The sequence below is a fragment of the Rhizophagus irregularis genome, chromosome 15 (assembly GCF_026210795.1).
Source record: "Rhizophagus irregularis chromosome 15, complete sequence".
NCBI classification, from domain to species: Eukaryota; Fungi; Glomeromycota; class Glomeromycetes; order Glomerales; family Glomeraceae; genus Rhizophagus; species Rhizophagus irregularis.
This window is the reverse complement of record NC_089443.1, coordinates 3,656,268-3,673,611: the sequence shown is the minus strand read 5'-3', so window position 1 is coordinate 3,673,611 and position 17,344 is coordinate 3,656,268. Positions and strand designations below refer to the sequence as shown.

General features: G+C 29.6%; 9 protein-coding genes across 9 annotated transcripts; 1 reads left to right on the top strand and 8 right to left on the bottom strand.

Moving 5' to 3' along the window:
- Window positions 1-335: 335 nt before the first annotated feature.
- OCT59_007531 (uncharacterized protein) lies at window positions 336-617 on the bottom strand (the record flags this gene model as incomplete). Its single annotated transcript, XM_025325564.2, has 1 exon — window positions 336-617. One exon carries the CDS (start codon window positions 615-617, stop codon window positions 336-338), a length of 282 nt encoding a protein of 93 aa, XP_025180647.2.
- A 712-nt stretch (window positions 618-1,329) lies between these two features.
- OCT59_007530 (uncharacterized protein) lies at window positions 1,330-1,551 on the bottom strand (the record flags this gene model as incomplete). The annotated part of the gene is made up of 1 exon (XM_066149317.1): window positions 1,330-1,551. The coding sequence occupies one exon, from the start codon at window positions 1,549-1,551 to the stop codon at window positions 1,330-1,332; it is 222 nt and encodes a 73-aa protein (XP_065998751.1).
- A 1,816-nt stretch (window positions 1,552-3,367) lies between these two features.
- OCT59_007529 (uncharacterized protein) lies at window positions 3,368-3,654 on the bottom strand (the record flags this gene model as incomplete). Its single annotated transcript, XM_025329774.2, has 2 exons — window positions 3,368-3,537; window positions 3,618-3,654. 2 exons carry the CDS (start codon window positions 3,652-3,654, stop codon window positions 3,368-3,370), a joined length of 207 nt encoding a protein of 68 aa, XP_025180648.2.
- Window positions 3,655-5,348: 1,694 nt separating this feature from the next.
- On the top strand, window positions 5,349-6,660 carry OCT59_007528 (uncharacterized protein; the record flags this gene model as incomplete). Its single annotated transcript, XM_066149308.1, has 2 exons — window positions 5,349-5,637; window positions 5,819-6,660. 2 exons carry the CDS (start codon window positions 5,349-5,351, stop codon window positions 6,658-6,660), a joined length of 1,131 nt encoding a protein of 376 aa, XP_065998750.1.
- A 791-nt stretch (window positions 6,661-7,451) lies between these two features.
- On the bottom strand, window positions 7,452-7,954 carry OCT59_007527 (uncharacterized protein; the record flags this gene model as incomplete). Its single annotated transcript, XM_066149306.1, has 2 exons — window positions 7,452-7,632; window positions 7,893-7,954. The coding sequence occupies 2 exons, from the start codon at window positions 7,952-7,954 to the stop codon at window positions 7,452-7,454; spliced, it is 243 nt and encodes an 80-aa protein (XP_065998749.1).
- Window positions 7,955-10,583: 2,629 nt separating this feature from the next.
- Window positions 10,584-10,823, bottom strand: OCT59_007526 (uncharacterized protein; the record flags this gene model as incomplete). The annotated part of the gene is made up of 1 exon (XM_066149299.1): window positions 10,584-10,823. The coding sequence occupies one exon, from the start codon at window positions 10,821-10,823 to the stop codon at window positions 10,584-10,586; it is 240 nt and encodes a 79-aa protein (XP_065998748.1).
- A 2,352-nt stretch (window positions 10,824-13,175) lies between these two features.
- On the bottom strand, window positions 13,176-14,272 carry OCT59_007525 (uncharacterized protein; the record flags this gene model as incomplete). The annotated part of the gene is made up of 2 exons (XM_066149294.1): window positions 13,176-13,364; window positions 14,165-14,272. The coding sequence occupies 2 exons, from the start codon at window positions 14,270-14,272 to the stop codon at window positions 13,176-13,178; spliced, it is 297 nt and encodes a 98-aa protein (XP_065998747.1).
- Window positions 14,273-15,298: 1,026 nt separating this feature from the next.
- OCT59_007524 (uncharacterized protein) lies at window positions 15,299-15,702 on the bottom strand (the record flags this gene model as incomplete). The annotated part of the gene is made up of 2 exons (XM_066149287.1): window positions 15,299-15,502; window positions 15,595-15,702. The coding sequence occupies 2 exons, from the start codon at window positions 15,700-15,702 to the stop codon at window positions 15,299-15,301; spliced, it is 312 nt and encodes a 103-aa protein (XP_065998746.1).
- Window positions 15,703-16,261: 559 nt separating this feature from the next.
- OCT59_007523 (uncharacterized protein) lies at window positions 16,262-17,344 on the bottom strand (the record flags this gene model as incomplete). The annotated part of the gene is made up of 6 exons (XM_066149281.1): window positions 16,262-16,320; window positions 16,399-16,533; window positions 16,592-16,811; window positions 16,892-16,976; window positions 17,101-17,269; window positions 17,332-17,344. 6 exons carry the CDS (start codon window positions 17,342-17,344, stop codon window positions 16,262-16,264), a joined length of 681 nt encoding a protein of 226 aa, XP_065998745.1.

Sequence of the window (17,344 nt, the reverse complement as noted above, 5' to 3'; positions counted from 1 at the left end):
ATATTATTTATCCCTAATTTACGCCAAAAATCGGTTAAATTTCATATAGACCTACCAGATTCTATTCAAAGTAGAATTGATGGAAAAACATAGGGCTATCAGGTGATTGAAAATCATCTGATAGCCCTTTATTTGACTTGTGGTGATCATGCATGCAGATTATATAACCATTCATTATGCAAAAAAATAAAGTATATATAATATATGATATTAATCTTCAGCTGAAAGAAATAGTCAGAATCAGTTAGTTAAACTACTGATAGAGACAATATAAATAATTTGCCTGTATCACTGCTACAATTTGATAATTGATAAGAAGTTGGTAAAATCATTTCTTACCCGGAAGGTGGAATATAAGCTGGCTCGAAATTTGGAGTACTTTGTATAATCACTTTAGAATATAAATTATACCAATGATTCTTCATCAGATCTTTGGACTCAACTTCATAGGCCCATCTTTCCCAACCACTATAATATTCCTTTCTAGACTCTACTTCAGTAATCTTTACCAATTTCCAGCATTTGAAACAGATAGCCATTTGGCTCTTATAAACACTAAGTCTACGATAGCAGAAGTGATCTTCATATAACTCACCATTAACAAGCATAGCGGACATCTTTACTTTATCACAATTTTGTCGATCATTTGTCGATTATTTATTCAATTTTATCACTTCGTTATAATTACTTTAGTTGAAAATCCTACATAATAATAATTTTACAGATAATTTAACATTCATTTAAATTTACTGCATATTAAATTTATCAAAAAAAATTCTTTAGACAGTTAATAAAGTTTTACAAATTTTGTCTATATGTGTATTTTAATAATATTCATAAACATTTGCTCAATGATAACTTTTTGATTACCTAAAATTCTACATGATTATTTTGGCCATTGATTCTTGAATACCTAAATAATATATTTTGAAAATTTCAAGTTTCGCCCGTAAATCTGTGGCTTCACCCGAAGCTCCAAAGTCAAATTAGCAGATGATCGGCAAATAAAGGCAAATATCAAATTATTAAAATTTTGGTTTAAGGTTAACTTTAACAATATAATTTTTTTTATTTTTCATAAATTATACTACTAAAAAGACATTAGTATAGTTTGGCTAAGAATTTTATGGCTTTAACCATAGCTTCAAAATTAATGTGACATGATATATTATATGATCAACAAATGATCGGCAAAGTGATAAAAGCATGTCCGCTATGCTCCATTAACATAGTATGTTTTGGATTTTAATTGCCCAAATGAAGTGAAAAGGCAGTACACATGATATGAACTATATTTTCGCTTAAAAAGTAGTTCTTGCAGAGAACCTCTTACACGATTAGTTCATTGCTGGGAAGTTTCATGAGTCTAATAATAGATAAATAATCATATTGTTTTTCTATTTTAACCACTTTTTCATACCAATAGTTATCAGTTTGAGGTCGACAGTTAAAAACATGTTCCATATCATATTCAGGGTGGAGATTGATAGGCTTAGGTACAATTTTATTATAAACCCTATCTATAATGATTTTAACCATGTCACCAGGCATAATTATTAGTAAATTAGAGATTTATAGCAATTTCAGAGTTTTATAGTATTTTTAATGAATTCTTGCAATTCTTTAGCAACTTATACTAGATAATATCACCATTCAAATTTATACAGATTTACTGATTAGCGATTAGTTGATTTGTAGCCGATTTGAGAGACTATATGCTAGTAAATCCAAATTCATTTTTTATTTGATTATGTCCTTGTTCAGGATGAAAAACACATTCATATTGGCTAAATTAGATCCGATCACTAAACTAAAATTTGTATCACATGTGATCTCCCTAGTTCCCTGCCAGTTCCTTGATAGTTCTAGGAGAGTTCCAGGAGCAGGCGAGTTTCTATAAGTCATGAGATGATCGGCTAATTATATTCTGGGAAAATTAGACGACAGAGGTGCAGTAATCCTGGCGCAGTACCAAGGAATCCCGGACATGCATCCACTAATTATGTGGTGTTAGTATCGATCAAATATTTTTGGACATGCATGTCCGCTAATTAGGTGGTGGCAGTGTCGGTCAAATATTTTTGGACATGCATGTCCGCTAATTAGGTATCGATCAAATATTTTTGGACATGTATATCCGCTAATTATGTGGTGTTAGTATCGATCAAAAATCATTTCAAGCTAATCATGTATCAATTAAAAAAATAAATGGCCGAACTGGCTAAACTTTATTAATATAAGCAAAGCGCCTTTCGGCTGTTTTCAGTACACTATTTTTTTACACTATAACAGATATTGCCGGACATGCAAGTCACAGGTGCTGTAATATGTGCGGTTGTGAGTACCCACTTATTGGAATCATCCAATTTAGCATAAGATTTTTCATATTTTTCGTAATCATACACATTCATCTTTCGAGAGTTGTCATCGTCATTGCATTCCGTTTGTGAGGGACTTTGGAAAAAAACATCGACCTCGTCCTACAGAAATAAATTTTGTAAACAAATCTTTATCATTACAGGGATGCATTCCATACTAACCATCTTGGAGTTAGCTTGTTCCTTAGATTCTTTATTCTATAGATATCAAAGTAGTCATTAAAAACAAGGTCGCATAGATTTCAAGGCAACATTTTATATCAAAGGACTTTTATTGTTATATGCTAACCTTTTTCGAAATAGACTGCTTTTTCCGCTTTGGTTCACGGACAGGCATGAAATGTTCATCAGACTAAATACAAAGAAAGAGTTAATATCTGACAGCCAACATTTTGTCGATTCACACAACTTCTAGCAAAAAATGCACACCTTTAAACGTTCATTTGGTGATGAAGCATCCGTATCTATTTCTCGAGGATTCAAAACTTTCGAAACGATCGTATTTGTATTATATTTAGCCGTGGCGTCCAATATTTTTAGACTTCCGGAAATGTGATTATTGATTACGGATTTCTGTTTATCAAAATATAATGAATGAAATCAATAAATGTACCAGTAATAGAGCAAGCAAAATTTGAATAATCTTGATTTACTTGTCCTTTTTCATTTATTATATTCTGCCAATAATATTAGAGACTTATTCGAAGTTTCTGATTTCACCTATTATAGAAAATAATTAATTAGTAAAAATATCTTTGTGAATATCACATCATAGTGAAGCCCATACAAAACGCAATGATGGCGCCCAGCCGATCACCAGATACTCCAAAGTCAACCGATCACCAACTCAGGAGCGCAACCACTATCACTTGGGCCAGCCAATCACCGAATACCCTTAATCAACCGATCACCGATTAAGAGCTCCTTTTTATTTATATTAGAAAAAAAGGTATAATAAATAAAACCTTTGAATGTATATCATCGTATTTTTAAGGAATAATATCTTTTACGCTTCTTAGGAATCTCATTTCCCATGCAGTTTCTAAACCACTCCAGTCATCAGTGTTTGGTGGGGAATGTATAATCATTTCCTGGTAAAGGTCTATGAACTCGTGAAAGGAACAAGTCTCGTTACGATTTCTTATGTAAGAACAAATGGCTAAAGAGAGGGTTGGTTAGTAAGCATCAAAAAGAGAATATTAAGGGGATAAGTTGAGTCTTTGTGTAATTAGAACTTACATGTATAGCCGTGATAATATTCTGACATTTCTGACATTTTTTGAAAATTATGAACGAGGGGTATACTAATATATGTTGAGAATCAATATTTTATTTATTTATTTATTTATTAATTGAACGAAACGAGAAAAAGGGGAGTATGGACAAGATTAGGTATCGTAATATATGTTGAAGAGCTTCATGAAAGCACATGTAAACGGAATCCTCATACCTTTTCACATGTAGATCTACCGGAGAGACGCAAAGGTAGTTAGTTCTTGGATCTCGAAATTACAAAGTCCTCAGCCCTTCATAACATATGCTTTTGACGTTAATATTTACTTTTACAGTAGGTCCTGTGTTGCAACTAGACCTCCTTTCACATTTTCTCACATTTGTTTGGGGAAAAATAAAGAGCAAAGGTTAATATGATCTCTTTTTCAAATATACTAGTATTCACCCGTTGACTACGTCAACGGTTAATATGTATTAAAATAATGTAAAATAATGTTATAATTCCGGCCAGAATTAAAAGAATTTCCTTTTTTGGTCTTGTGTACTTGTGTAACATTGGGACGAATAGGAGTAGGGTTACACAATTCAAATGATTTATTTATACGGGTAATCTAAACATGACACCACGTGACGACAACGTTTTTAAAATACAGTCGTCTTTTCATATAGTCACCCCCTGTATAATCACAACTCCCTTATAAGCACATTTACATTAATTAATCCCAATATAATTTTTATAGTCACACCATTTTTTTATAGTCCTGAAGGGTGTGATTATATGGGAGGATGACTGTATTAGATATGCAAAAATTAATATGCTTTAGCGCCTTAACGGCTGTCAATCGCAAATAGCTTGTACTGAAGTGATTCAGAACGGGGCCAAGCTGCATAATGCAAGATAGGTCATCCCAGGCCTAAGGTAAAAATCATATATAAAATCCTTTGCAGATCTACTATAAAAGGAAATTTTATGTTACATTGTTATGATTTTTTTCTTTTTTAGCTAATTAACCAATAGAATTTAAGAAAAAAATAAGGTAAAAACTATTAGTAAAGGGCTAATTTTCTACAGTGACCTTTATTATAAGTAAGCGGGTTTTTTGGGAACCCGTTTATTTATAAGATAGGTCACCCCCTTTGGCCTAAGGTAAAAATCGTATATAAAATTCTTTGCAGATCTTACTATAAAAGGAAATTTTATGTTACATTATTATGATTTTTTTACTTTTAAGCTAATGCTTAATAGAATTTAAGAAAAAAGTAAGGTAAAAACTATTAGTAAAGGGCCAATTTTCTACAGTAACCTTTATTATAAATAAGTGGAGTCCTAGTGATCTACTTATTTTTGTCACATAAGAATACATGCGTGTGATTTAGCAAAATTTTTCAAGCTGATGATCGATCATGTAAAACATAAAGCCATTACGGTCAGCCATTTGTGATTTTTTGCACGGTAATGATTGCTTTTTATACATCATATCATCGCACCCCATCGTAAGTTTCACTGTTTATATTTATCTGAGGGACTTGTTTTTTTCGAGTAGGTAAAACCTTATTCGTCACTGTTTATTTTCATGTGTTAGTGCATACTACCGTAATGTGGCCTGTATGCAAAATTTTGGCAGTACGGCTGAGGTAGTTGTAAAGCACCTCAGTTACTGCGAAGAAGTATAGATAACGTAGTTCCTGAGAAATTGTTTTCCATTTTGAATATATATATTATTATAACTGACAAAAATGACATCTGAAATAAAAGAAAATAAGATTAATACTAGTAATAAACAAGTTACACATCTCGAGTTTGTAGGAGATAGAACATCAGATTACAATCACGAACTATCCGTCTTTGGTGAGAATATTACTCTTTTGGAAAATTTTTTAGAGTCAGCATGTAATAAACAGAAAACATCTTATACTTTAAGCCTAAGAAGTCTTAAAATTATACATTATTCTAGACTCTCAGATAATAAAATTCTCTGTGTTCTACGTTCATACCCAAATATAACCAGTTTAAATTTTGAACAAAGTGAAAGCATCACTTATAGAAATTGCTTGATCTTATCCCAACTTAGAATCTCTCAATATCTGTGATAACTAAGATATAACTGGCCACTCCATATATAAAATTGCAAAATCATACCACAAAATATGTCATCTTGATATTAGTTTCTGTGGAAATATCACTAATAATTTCGTTTATAAAATAGTAGAAGCATATTCTAAATTAGTACTTTTATGCATTGGTGGATTAAAATGGTATAAGCTAATTTCTGATCAGACGATAGATGTAATAGCTCACTCATGTCCTAATCTTCGCCATCTCTCTTTGAAATGTTGTCATAATATTACAGACATTTCAGTTAATAGATTGTTGCAACATATTCATAATTTAGAATACCTTGAACTTGATCAGTGTAGATTTATTACTGATTCATCTATTTGTAATACTGCTAACTCTTGCCCAAAGCTTAAACATCTTGATATCGATACTTCTGATGCTTCTGACACAACTATCTGTAATATTATATATTCATGTAAAAATTTAAGATATCTTGATATCAGGTGTTGCCGTCTAGCTACTGATATAGTCATTGATGAAATTGTGCAACATTGTTCTAGTTTGGAATTTCTTGGCATACAGTCGACAAATGTTAGTAAAGATGCATTGAGCAAACTTAATCCAAAAATTAAGATAAACCGGGATTCAGTGCTTAATATAGGGCCAGAAAATGAACTTAATGATCTTTGGGTAACACTAGTCAATTTAGTACAGCATTTATGGTTAACTTATGCGAATCTTGAAGATATTGTACAATACTACAAAGACAAGATTAAAGATGAACATTATCAAAAGTCAATTGTGGAATTGGAACGGAATATGAAAAGTATGGCTGAAAGATTCAGTTTAATGGTAAGAATGTATGGGCTTAAAGAGAAAATTAATTATCAACTGACAAACCTGGAATTATACATAAAGTCAAAATTAAAGCCCAAAAGTAGAAATATTACAACTTGGGAAGGTCAAAAGTCGAAATTAAAGTTGAAATAGTCAAAATTACATCATAGTCATATGATTTTTATAATTATAATTTAATATAAAATTTTAAACGTGATTAACTCCGTCAATATTGATGCTACAGATATGAAATACATATCATTGGAATCCTCTCGATGAGCTGAATCCAACCGCGTAAAGACATAAAAATCGAATCACTGGATGCGGAGATCGTTAACTTTGAATTTTAAAATTATTGTTTACTATAAAAATTATAAGACTATTTAATACCAAATTTTAAACGTGAATAACCCCGTCAATATTAATGCTACAAATATGAAATACATATCATTGGAATCCTCTTGATGAGCTGAATCCAACAGCGTAAAGATCATAAAAATCGAATCACTGGATGCGGAGTTCGTCAACGTTGAATTTTAATATTATTGTTTACTATAAAATCATATGACTATGACCTATGACGTAATTTCGACCATTTCAACTTTTGAAGGGGTTCAAGTTGAAATCATTTTGACCATTTGACCATTTTGGAGGTCAAAATTAACTAATTTCAGTTTCATGTATACCTGAAATTAGATACTAATTATGCTATTACCAAGTTTGTTCTACGTGATATAAAATATAGAGGTAAAGAATTATCTTCACACATGAAATTTTAAACCCCCAGAGTGAATTCCACCGAAGATTACATAAAAATAATTTCTTTCCTTAAGACTGACATCTAAGATATAGTCATAAAACTGATCCATAATTTTTTTGCCTTTACCAACAATAAGCCTTTTTGCTAATTACCATCTTGTGAACCAATCACTGATTCAAATTAGTTAGATAGGTAGAGTGAATACCCATTCTGGTGCTAATATTCTTTCACCAACTCTATGTTGCTTGCGCATCTGAGCTAAACTAGCAAGTGTAAGATGATTTCTAACTATTCCAATAAAATCAGGAGGCATCACAAAATTCTCAACGTGTATATTTCGATTTAGCTGATCTACAGCTTCTTTGCTAATATTATAACACTCTCCAGATCAAGATATTTTAAATTAAGACATAAACAAGCAATTTATCTGATAATCACATTAGTAATTCTACAAAAATTAAGGACGAGTTCCTAAAATCTTGGACAAGAACGAATAATACTAGAAATTGATGTTCTGGTAATCTCTATGTGGTAAGAAATATTTAGATATTCTAATTTACGGCATGCGTTTGCTAAAGCAAACAGGCCTTTATCAGTTATTATTTCAACATGACTGCTTACATACTTATTCTTTTCCAAATTGAGATACTTTAGATTTGGATATGATTCTGCTATTTGATTTAGCATTTTATTACTATATCCTGTACTTTTTCCAAAATCCAAATGAATTATATTTAAAAATAAATGCACAATATTATTAATTTTTTTATTGGAAAGTGGATGGTAGTATGAAATTTCAAGATGAGTTAGATTTAAGCTATAAACTAGTTGTTTCTTTTTACATACTAATTTTATAAATTTTTTCAATTGAAGGGGATTCTTTGCACGATAATAGCCATTTTCCTTTAAGTTGATGCATTTCCATAAAATGTGAGCACCGCATCTATACCACAATCGGGAAACAAATAAAGTGTGATAGAGGAATTTATCAGGATCCCGCCTACTATTAAGATAGGTCACCCTGTGGCTTAAGGTAAGGTTTACATATAAAACTCTTTGAAGATTTTATTATAAAAGGAAATTTTATGTTACATTAGGACTCCAGATAATTATAATAGGAGTCATATGTAAAATAAGTATAAAATTTTGTATTTTTAATGAGCAGGTTATATGAAAAAATGTATATTTTAAAAAAATGTTATATGCAAAAATAATATATTACAAAAATAGGTTATAGTAAAAAAAAGTATAAAATTTCAGATAAAAATTCAAGGTCATATATAGATTTATTATAAAAATATATATTTTAACAGTTAGTATTTTGCTTTTTATCGTACTTGTGATAATATCACTTATTACATTACGGGTTTTCATTGGTGAAAATCTTGATTTTGCGACGCATGAAGAAAAAAATTTATTTTGAAATTTTTTTTTCTTCCTCTCCTTTTTAGAATAGTATTAATAGCATAAAGTCTAAAATCATAAATAGGAATAGTGGAAGTTTCATTATTTTTACGTTTGTTACTTAAAATATATAATATTCTTTCTCCTTTTCTTTTTTTATGACAAAACATTTTGGATATTGGTACAGATTTTTGAAATTATAAGTATGAAGAATGTATGAAGGTATTATTTCTCAATTTTTTTTACTATTTTTGCGTTTTTTTGTCTATAAACCTTACTAATATTCTTTTTTTTTAGAGTAAACTCGAACTTCAAGAAACCTTAAAGTTACAAGTGGATTTGAGTTCTTTTCTCTTTTTTGTTTTGGCATTATTTTTTTATTTAAGGACATTAAAATTGCAATAAATGTCTCTCATTTTAACATTTTTTGATTTTAAAACATTATTAATTTACTTTTTTTTTTATAGACCTTGGCATGAATTTTGCAATTATAGGACCTCAAACTTTGGTAATTAGCTTTTATTTTTTTCTTTCTTTTTTTTAGGAAAATCCAAATTTCAGCTTAAAAAGTACTTGGATTTCATATCTTGGCAATAATTTTGTACTTCTTTAGTGGTATAACTTTCATTCTTAATTTTTTAGCAAACTTATTTTTGATCTTTGATGGCAATTTTTGCTTTTGATTTCTAGTAATAGATTTGATAATTTTTATTTTAATCTTTGGAAATTTTGGGATTTTTACACATAGTTTTTTTGTTGTAAAATTGATATTTATTTTGATCTTGTAAATAACATAGTTATCATAAAATTTTATCATATGGCATAAATTTTACCTGATAAAACAGTGTGTATTTTATTGATTTGCTAAATTTTAAACATTATATAGAGGTGATATCTAAATTTACCCTATTTTAAAGATGATTAACATATATGATATTGATATACCATAAATAAAAAAAAATTTTTAACATAAATATATATTAATGTCATATGATAAAAAAGTATATTTTAGTATTATATAAAAATTATAGGATAAAAATGTATAATAAAATGACTAAATTTATGTATATTTTTTTTAAATTTTTATTAGTATTACAGATATGACCTCTATTATAATTGTCCAGAATTCTGTTACATTGTTATAATTTTTTTCTTTTTTAGTTAATTAACCAATAGAATTTAAGCAAATCCTAAGGTAAGGTTTTATATGAAAGTAAAATGTCTACCGGTAACATATCTTAGTAATAGGTGGAGTTCTGATTTATCTATCGTTAAAAAATGTAAAATATATTGTAAATAAAAGATGCTTGATTGCGCTATAAATAATCTGTATTATACATTGTATCTTCAAACAAAAAAATGTAAAATATAATATCCCTTATACCTTTAGTATTGCAGAAGATTAACTGACTGTTTAGTGATTTTTTTCTGGAATTTTAATATAAAATATTGGAAAGCTTTCATCCTGATCAAAGGATCTTAACTTTTTTTGATCACACCCTTCTTTGTTGCTTATAAGAAATATCCTTTTTTTTCTCTTACCTCAATTATCTCAACCAAATCAGATTTTTCAAAGACTCAGACAAATAAGAGAAACTCTTATCTTTTTTTAGCAATTATTGAGAGAACTATTTCTTGTATTAAGTCAACCACAGTTTCCCTATCTATACATTCGTCCAGATATTCAGTCAGGACCCCACCTACTACTAAGATATGTTACCGATAGAAATTTCACTTTCATATAAAACCTTATCTTAGAATTTGCTTAAATTCTATTGGTTAATTAACTAAAAGGAAAAAAATTATAACAATGTAACATAAAATTTCCTTTTATAGTAGGATCTTCAAAGAGTTTTATATGTAAATCTTACCTTAAGCCACAGGATGACCTATCTTAGTAGTAAGCGGGGTTCTATTCAGTTTCTAAGAACTTTACATCTTTTTCTAATCTTTTTACCTTCTTTTCTAAAATGTTATATTGGAAATGATAATCTTTCAATTGTTTCTTTAGCGCTCTATTTTCACCAGAAAGCGCACTATACACCTCTGTATTTTGCTTATTTAGTTCTAATGACTGGGCTAATTTTTCTGTATATCTGATAACTTTCCACTTGTTGGATACATCAAATGAATGATTTTGATCAGTTACCATTTTTGTGATATATTTTATATGCTAGATCTTGCCTTGAACAAAAAAATAAAATTAATAAATAATATCAGACTGATAAATCAGTCCTCCTGACCCTTTAACCCATATATATAATTAGTTTTGTTCTTTAAAAACTATTTTCATTGAAGAGCTCGCATAGCTGATAACACTTTTTTTGGAATTTTATTAGATCTTCAGATAATGTTTGGATCTTTGGCATAAGTATTAATAATCTTGGGATCCACTCCAGCTTTCACTAATTTTTCACAAAATCGATATATATTAGCACGAGGCATCTGCTATAACTTTTTTTTATCATTATTTTTTGGTCCTAAATTTATATTATGGTGATGAATATCCCACTTATTACTCATCTTGGCACAATATTCTGCCTTTTTCTCTATAGTAAACTTCTCTTTTTTTTTATCTGATACAAGAGCCTCTATCTTCTCTTTACTAAATTTGCATCAGGGTTAAAAGATCTTTAATATATTTATGGGCCTTTCAATTCTTTAGTGATATATCAAGCTCTTTATTATGTTCACTTAATTGTTCTGAAGTGGACTAGTGGATAAGCCATATTTTTCTAAGAACTGTTCTAGAATCGATTTAAAGTTATTTGTTTTAGCTCTCCTTTGAACCTTTGGGATTACTTTTCTGATATCCATAATAATAATAAGTAGATTGATACGATGTCTTAACGGTTAATTTAAAATTTGCAAAAAAATAGGATAAGCGAAAAAAATATCTTCAACCCCTCTTCAAAAATAAATTTTCTCAAAATAGGTGGTTATCAAATAGGCGTATTACTAGTAGCTATATATATTAATAATATCAGATATTTCATCATTTTCTGTGAACTCTGATTTTAGCTCTGAGTTATGTTCATCTTTAGGACTAGAGTCTTCTGATTCTATATTGCTTATAGCGTAATTATCACTTGCATTAAGATGATTTGATTCTTATCTTATTGCAATTCTTGAAAGTAGTTTAAGATGCTGGGGAGTTGGGTTCTTACCACCATGAATTCTGAAAGCATGTTTACTTCCATAATCTCTTAATTTTTTAGATATGATTCTATAAGGTTCTTACTTTAAAAATTCATTAAATGGCCCAGCATTATATACGTATTTCACTTTCAGTAAAGACAAGGTCAAATAACTTTTTAGCCTTAATTGCATTTTAAATCCAGATAAGCAATTCTCTTGCACGTTTTGTATTTTTCTTTATGGAAAGAAATAGTAGAAGCTCAAGATTCTTTTTCTTTTCTCCTCTATTTTTTAAATAGCCTGTACAGTACCAAGAATATTCCTCTTTATACTATGATAGAATGTTCGAAGAGTCTGGTTTATAGTAATTGATCTGAAAAGATCTTACTTCTGCAGGTCTCATACTCAATATAACTATCATATTTGCAAGATTCTCTTTAGTAGAAATTTTGGAAATATCCATGTTCTGAACCCTTTTACTCATATTTGCTAAGGAGAAATATATAAGAATTCTATCCAGATTAGCTATTCACTTTTTAGTTTGTTCTTTCTAAATTTTATTAGAATTTTGAATAAGTTTCTTATCTTTAGCAAATTCTTCAATATACTGGTCGAAATAGTCCAAATCGGCTAGAAATCAGATGTCCAATTTTAGGCTGAATTTGGTGATAAAGATGGTTGATTTATTAATTTAGGCAAAGTTCCGATTGGCAGGCTGATCGATGCCAATCAGAATATTGAATTGCTTAGTATTTTTAATCCGAATTGTTTAAAAAAATATATTCATAAATTTACCAAATTGCAGTGAATTTATTCTGAATTATGATAAATTTTAATAAATTGCGATAAACTTTATTCTAAATTGCAGTAAATTTTAATCTGAATTGCAGTAAATTTTATTCTGAATTACAGTAAATTTTAATCTGAATTGTGGTAAATTTTCTATTCTGAATTGCGGTAAATTTATTTTGAATTGCGGTAAATTTTAATCTGAATTGCAGTAAATTTTCTATTCTGAATAGCGGTAAATTTTCTATTCTGAATTGTGGTAAATTTATTCTGAATTGCAGTAAATTTTAATCTGAATTGCAGTAAATTTTCTATTCTGAATTGCGGTAAATTTATTCTGAATTGCGGTAAAAATTTAATGAATTGCAGTTAATTTTATTCTAAATTGCGTCTGAATTGCAGTAAATTTTATTCTGAATTACGGTAAATTTGCAGTAAATTTATCTTGAATTGTAATTAATTTTTTTCTGAATTAAGACAAATTTATTTTGAATTATGGAAAATTCTAATACTAATAATTTGGAATATTAATTATATATATATATAGATAGATTTTTGACGAAAAAAAGAAAGTTTTCTACCAAATTAATTCAGATTTGTTCAAATCAGAATCTGAATTATTATGATTATCACCGACCGTTGATTTTGATAGTTTTTCTTCTCCTTCCTTGTTATGGTCTTCATTATTTTTGGTGGTGTTGCCAGTTGCTAGTGTTGTCTCTCTACTAACTTCTTTTACTTCTTCATCATATTCAGTAATGAAACCCTGATCGATATCAGTATCGAATATTAAATCTTGTTATTGTACGATATAAGACCATTCGGGAGCATTTGATGAATGTGGTCAATCATATTTTTGTACCTCATCATCATATCTACATTCGCTAAGGTTGCTTGTCTAAACCTCTTCAAAATCCTACGATTAATTTCATCAAAATTTTACTATAGATTTATTATAGTTTTGGCAGAGTTTTGGCAGTTTTGGCATTTATAATAAGTTTTGGCAGTTTCGCCTTTCTCCAAAGTTTCTCCAGTTTTTTAATATAACTTTAATATAGTTTTGGCAGAATTTCACTTTTCAGCGAAATGCCATCTTGCCTAAACCCTAGGTTTCGGTAAGCAACCTTAACATCCGCGTATTAATTTCATCTTATTTGACAAGTGTACATCAAATACATTTCATAGCAAAATTTTAAGCTGAAGAAACAATAAAATATAAAAATTAAATCCAGCGATTCGTCTGAAAAATCAAGATTCAGAAGTTCTAACCTAGTGTTTGGAATTAAATATATTCGAATATACTTGAGTATTCATTTAAATTTATAAAGTGTATTCGAATAATATTCGAATAAATTAAATTTCCTTTTATAGTAATGATTTACATAATTTTTAGCCTGAATTATGATTTTAACTCAGTTAAATTTAAGGATTTCATGTCCAATTAGAATTTTAACTATACTATATTTGGCTAAATGAATACTCGAATAACCACTATGCTTATTCGAATACTCGAATATACTCGGGTTATTTGAATAACTGTTACATGATTCCAAACACTATTCTAACCTCATCAGATCTCCACAAATAGTCATAAATAGCGATTATGGACTTTGTTGGGTCTTCTTTGTCTGTCTCGCTTATTTCTGGAGAATGAAATAAACGATTGGATAACATCTTTAGTAATCTATGCTTATCATATTTTGTTATCCATTCTAGAGCTCCGAACAGGTTAGCCAAATTCAGGTAACCTGGCACAAGACTGTTGCCTGAAATTCAGGTCAGGTATGAGATTTTTAAAAAAATTCAGGTCAGGTATGAATATTGACCTGACCTGATTGACCTGTTGACCTGAAACTATTGATTCTACTATATAATAAAAGTGAGTTGCAGTATTGCTATTCACTTTTTTATATTGATTTTATATAATAAAAGTGAGTTGCAGTATTGCGATTCACTTTTTTATAAGAATTTATATAAAAATGTGAATCGCAATACCGCAACTCACTTTTTTTATATAAAATCAATATAAAAAAGTGAATCGCAATACCGCAACTCACTTTTTTTTTATACAAAATCAATATAAAAATGTTGAATCGCAATATTTTGAGAAAAAATGTTGCGAAAACGTTTTTTCATAATATTATATTAAAAAAATGTTTCGTAATGTTTTTTTTTGATATTTCAATAATAATGTTGCAAAAACATTTTTTTCATAATGTTATATTAAAAAAAACGTTTTGCAATATTTTTTTTCAATATTTTAATAAAAAACGTTGCAAAAACGTTTTTTTTCATAATATTATATTAAAAAAAAAGTTTTGTACCATTTTTTTTCAATACTTTAATAAAAATAGTCCTGAAATTTTTCAGGTTTCAGGTCAGGTCAAGTCAAACAGACAACATGATATAACCTGACCTGACCTGATCCTCGAAAAATTTCAGGTCAGGTTTATCAATTAACCTGACCTGACCTGACCCATTCGGAGCTCTAATCCGTTCATCGTCAAAACTATATAATCTCTTTGCCACCTTCATTCGGCAGATTTTCTTCTAAAATACGTTATAATTTGAATAAAATTCAATATATAATCAGAATAAAATTCAGCATAATAATTATAAATCATTACTAACGTCGTGTACTTGATTGTTTGAGTGCACCCAATGTTTATTTTCATCAGCTTTTCCCATATCCATTAATCTTTAATGAGAATGATAAGACTTGTGGAGAGAACCCAACCATTTTGTAAGTTGCTTATTTGAAGCGGAAAAATACAGAGTAAGGGCTGAACGCAATTCAGGGACTAGATTACGACGAATCTTGAGATTTTTCGCGTTATTGAACATTTCATTATAATCTAGTCCTCGAGTTTCATCAATGGTTTTCAAAATAGACTTCATTTCAGCCTAAATATAACAATCAAATAAAGATAACCAGTACTTAATTACTCAATATTGCAATTTTAAATAACTGAATCAGACAAATAAAATTAATATACCCTAGCTTCTTTTTCGTCGTACTTATCATTATTGTTAGAACCAGACCCTTCTTCCTCCAATTCTTCCTCATACCACTCGAACTTTTTTGTCTTAATTCTTTTTGACATTTTGCCAGCTGTTCGAGATCCATCTGCCTATAAATAGCTTTAGGCAGGCAGATTCTCGAATACCTGTTTAAGCTTTTGCGTAAATTGTCATTCTCGTCTGCAAAGGCCTTATTTACTCAAGTCAAAAAACGATTTTTATCAAATAATCAGTTGTTTTTAGGGATGGGGAAGTTCGCCGGTTGAGCAGTTCGAACCTGGTTCAGAACCAAAAACAAAACTGGAACTGTGAACTAGTTCAAACTGAACTGCGGATCAGTTCGGTTAAACCGATCACGTGATGTTATACAATCCAAAAAAGGAAATTCAACTCCTTATAAAAACGGAAATTGAGTTACATGAAATTCAAAAAAGGAAATTTTCATGCAGATCATTTGATTCTGGCCAGAATTATCATAACTGTTCATCAAATTTGAACCAACTAGAACCGTTTAGCAGAACCAAACTGAAACCGAACCGCTCAGAACCGTTTTTTGAGCAAACTATTTTAGAATCGGTTAAACCACTTAGCAGAATTGGAACCAAACTGATGGAACTGTCCCCATCCCTAGTTATTTTCGTATTAAAGCCTTGCATTCTCTACTTGTACTTCATCAATTTGTTTCTTTAATTTTAGATTTTCTAAATAAAGAATTTTATTAATAGTAATATTTTTTTATGAATAATTCTGAATTTATACGAATGAAGTCAAAATCGTACTTGCTTCTAAATTAGTATCGTCGTCATCGATTATCTTTTCATTACCTTGATCATCTTTAACCACTAATACAAATTTTTGTGAAATTCGAATATTCCCATATTGTTTTTTCATTTCTGATAACATTTCTTGTTGATCTATAAAAATTATTAATTATCATACATGTTAATTAGCAATTTTCCAAAATTCAATTACCTTTAGGAATATTTGGCAGTTCAATTTCTATAACCTCATTGTCAAACTCTTCTTGAGTCAACTTGATCGACTTTACAGATTTGAGGATCAACTTGATGGGTGCCAATTTGCTAGTCGACTTATTGGTCTTGTCACTCGTCTCATTCAGATCACTTTCTTCTTCCGTTCTTTCCCGTTGACGATTAGATTCTTCGCTTGGTGTTTTTTCTTGAAACCTTTGCTATTTTTGTTTGTTTGACTTAGTGAGTGCTGATTTGCTAGTCAACTTATTAGTTTTGTCACTCGTCTCATTCAGATCACTTTTTTCTTCTGTTCTTCCCCGTTGACGTTTAGATCCTTTGCTCGGTGTTTCTTCTTGAAACCTTTGCTGCTTTTGTTTGTTTGACTTGATGGGTGATAATTTGTTAGTCGACTTATTGGTCTTGTCACTCGTCTTATTCAGATTACTTTCTTCTTCCGTTCTTTTCTGTTGATGATTAGATCTTTTGCTTGGTATTTTTTCTTAAAACCTTTGCTGCTTTTGTTTGTTTGACTTGATGGGTGCCGATTTGCTAGTCGACTTATTAGTTTTGTTACTCATCTTATTCGGATCACTTTCTTCTTCTGTTCTTTCCCATTGATGCTTAGATCCTTCGCTCGGTGTATCTTCTTGAAACCTTTGCTGCTTTGTTTGTTTGACTTGATGGGTGATGATTTGTTAGTCAACTTATTGGTCTTGTCACTCGTCTCATTCAGATCACTTTCTTTTTCCAT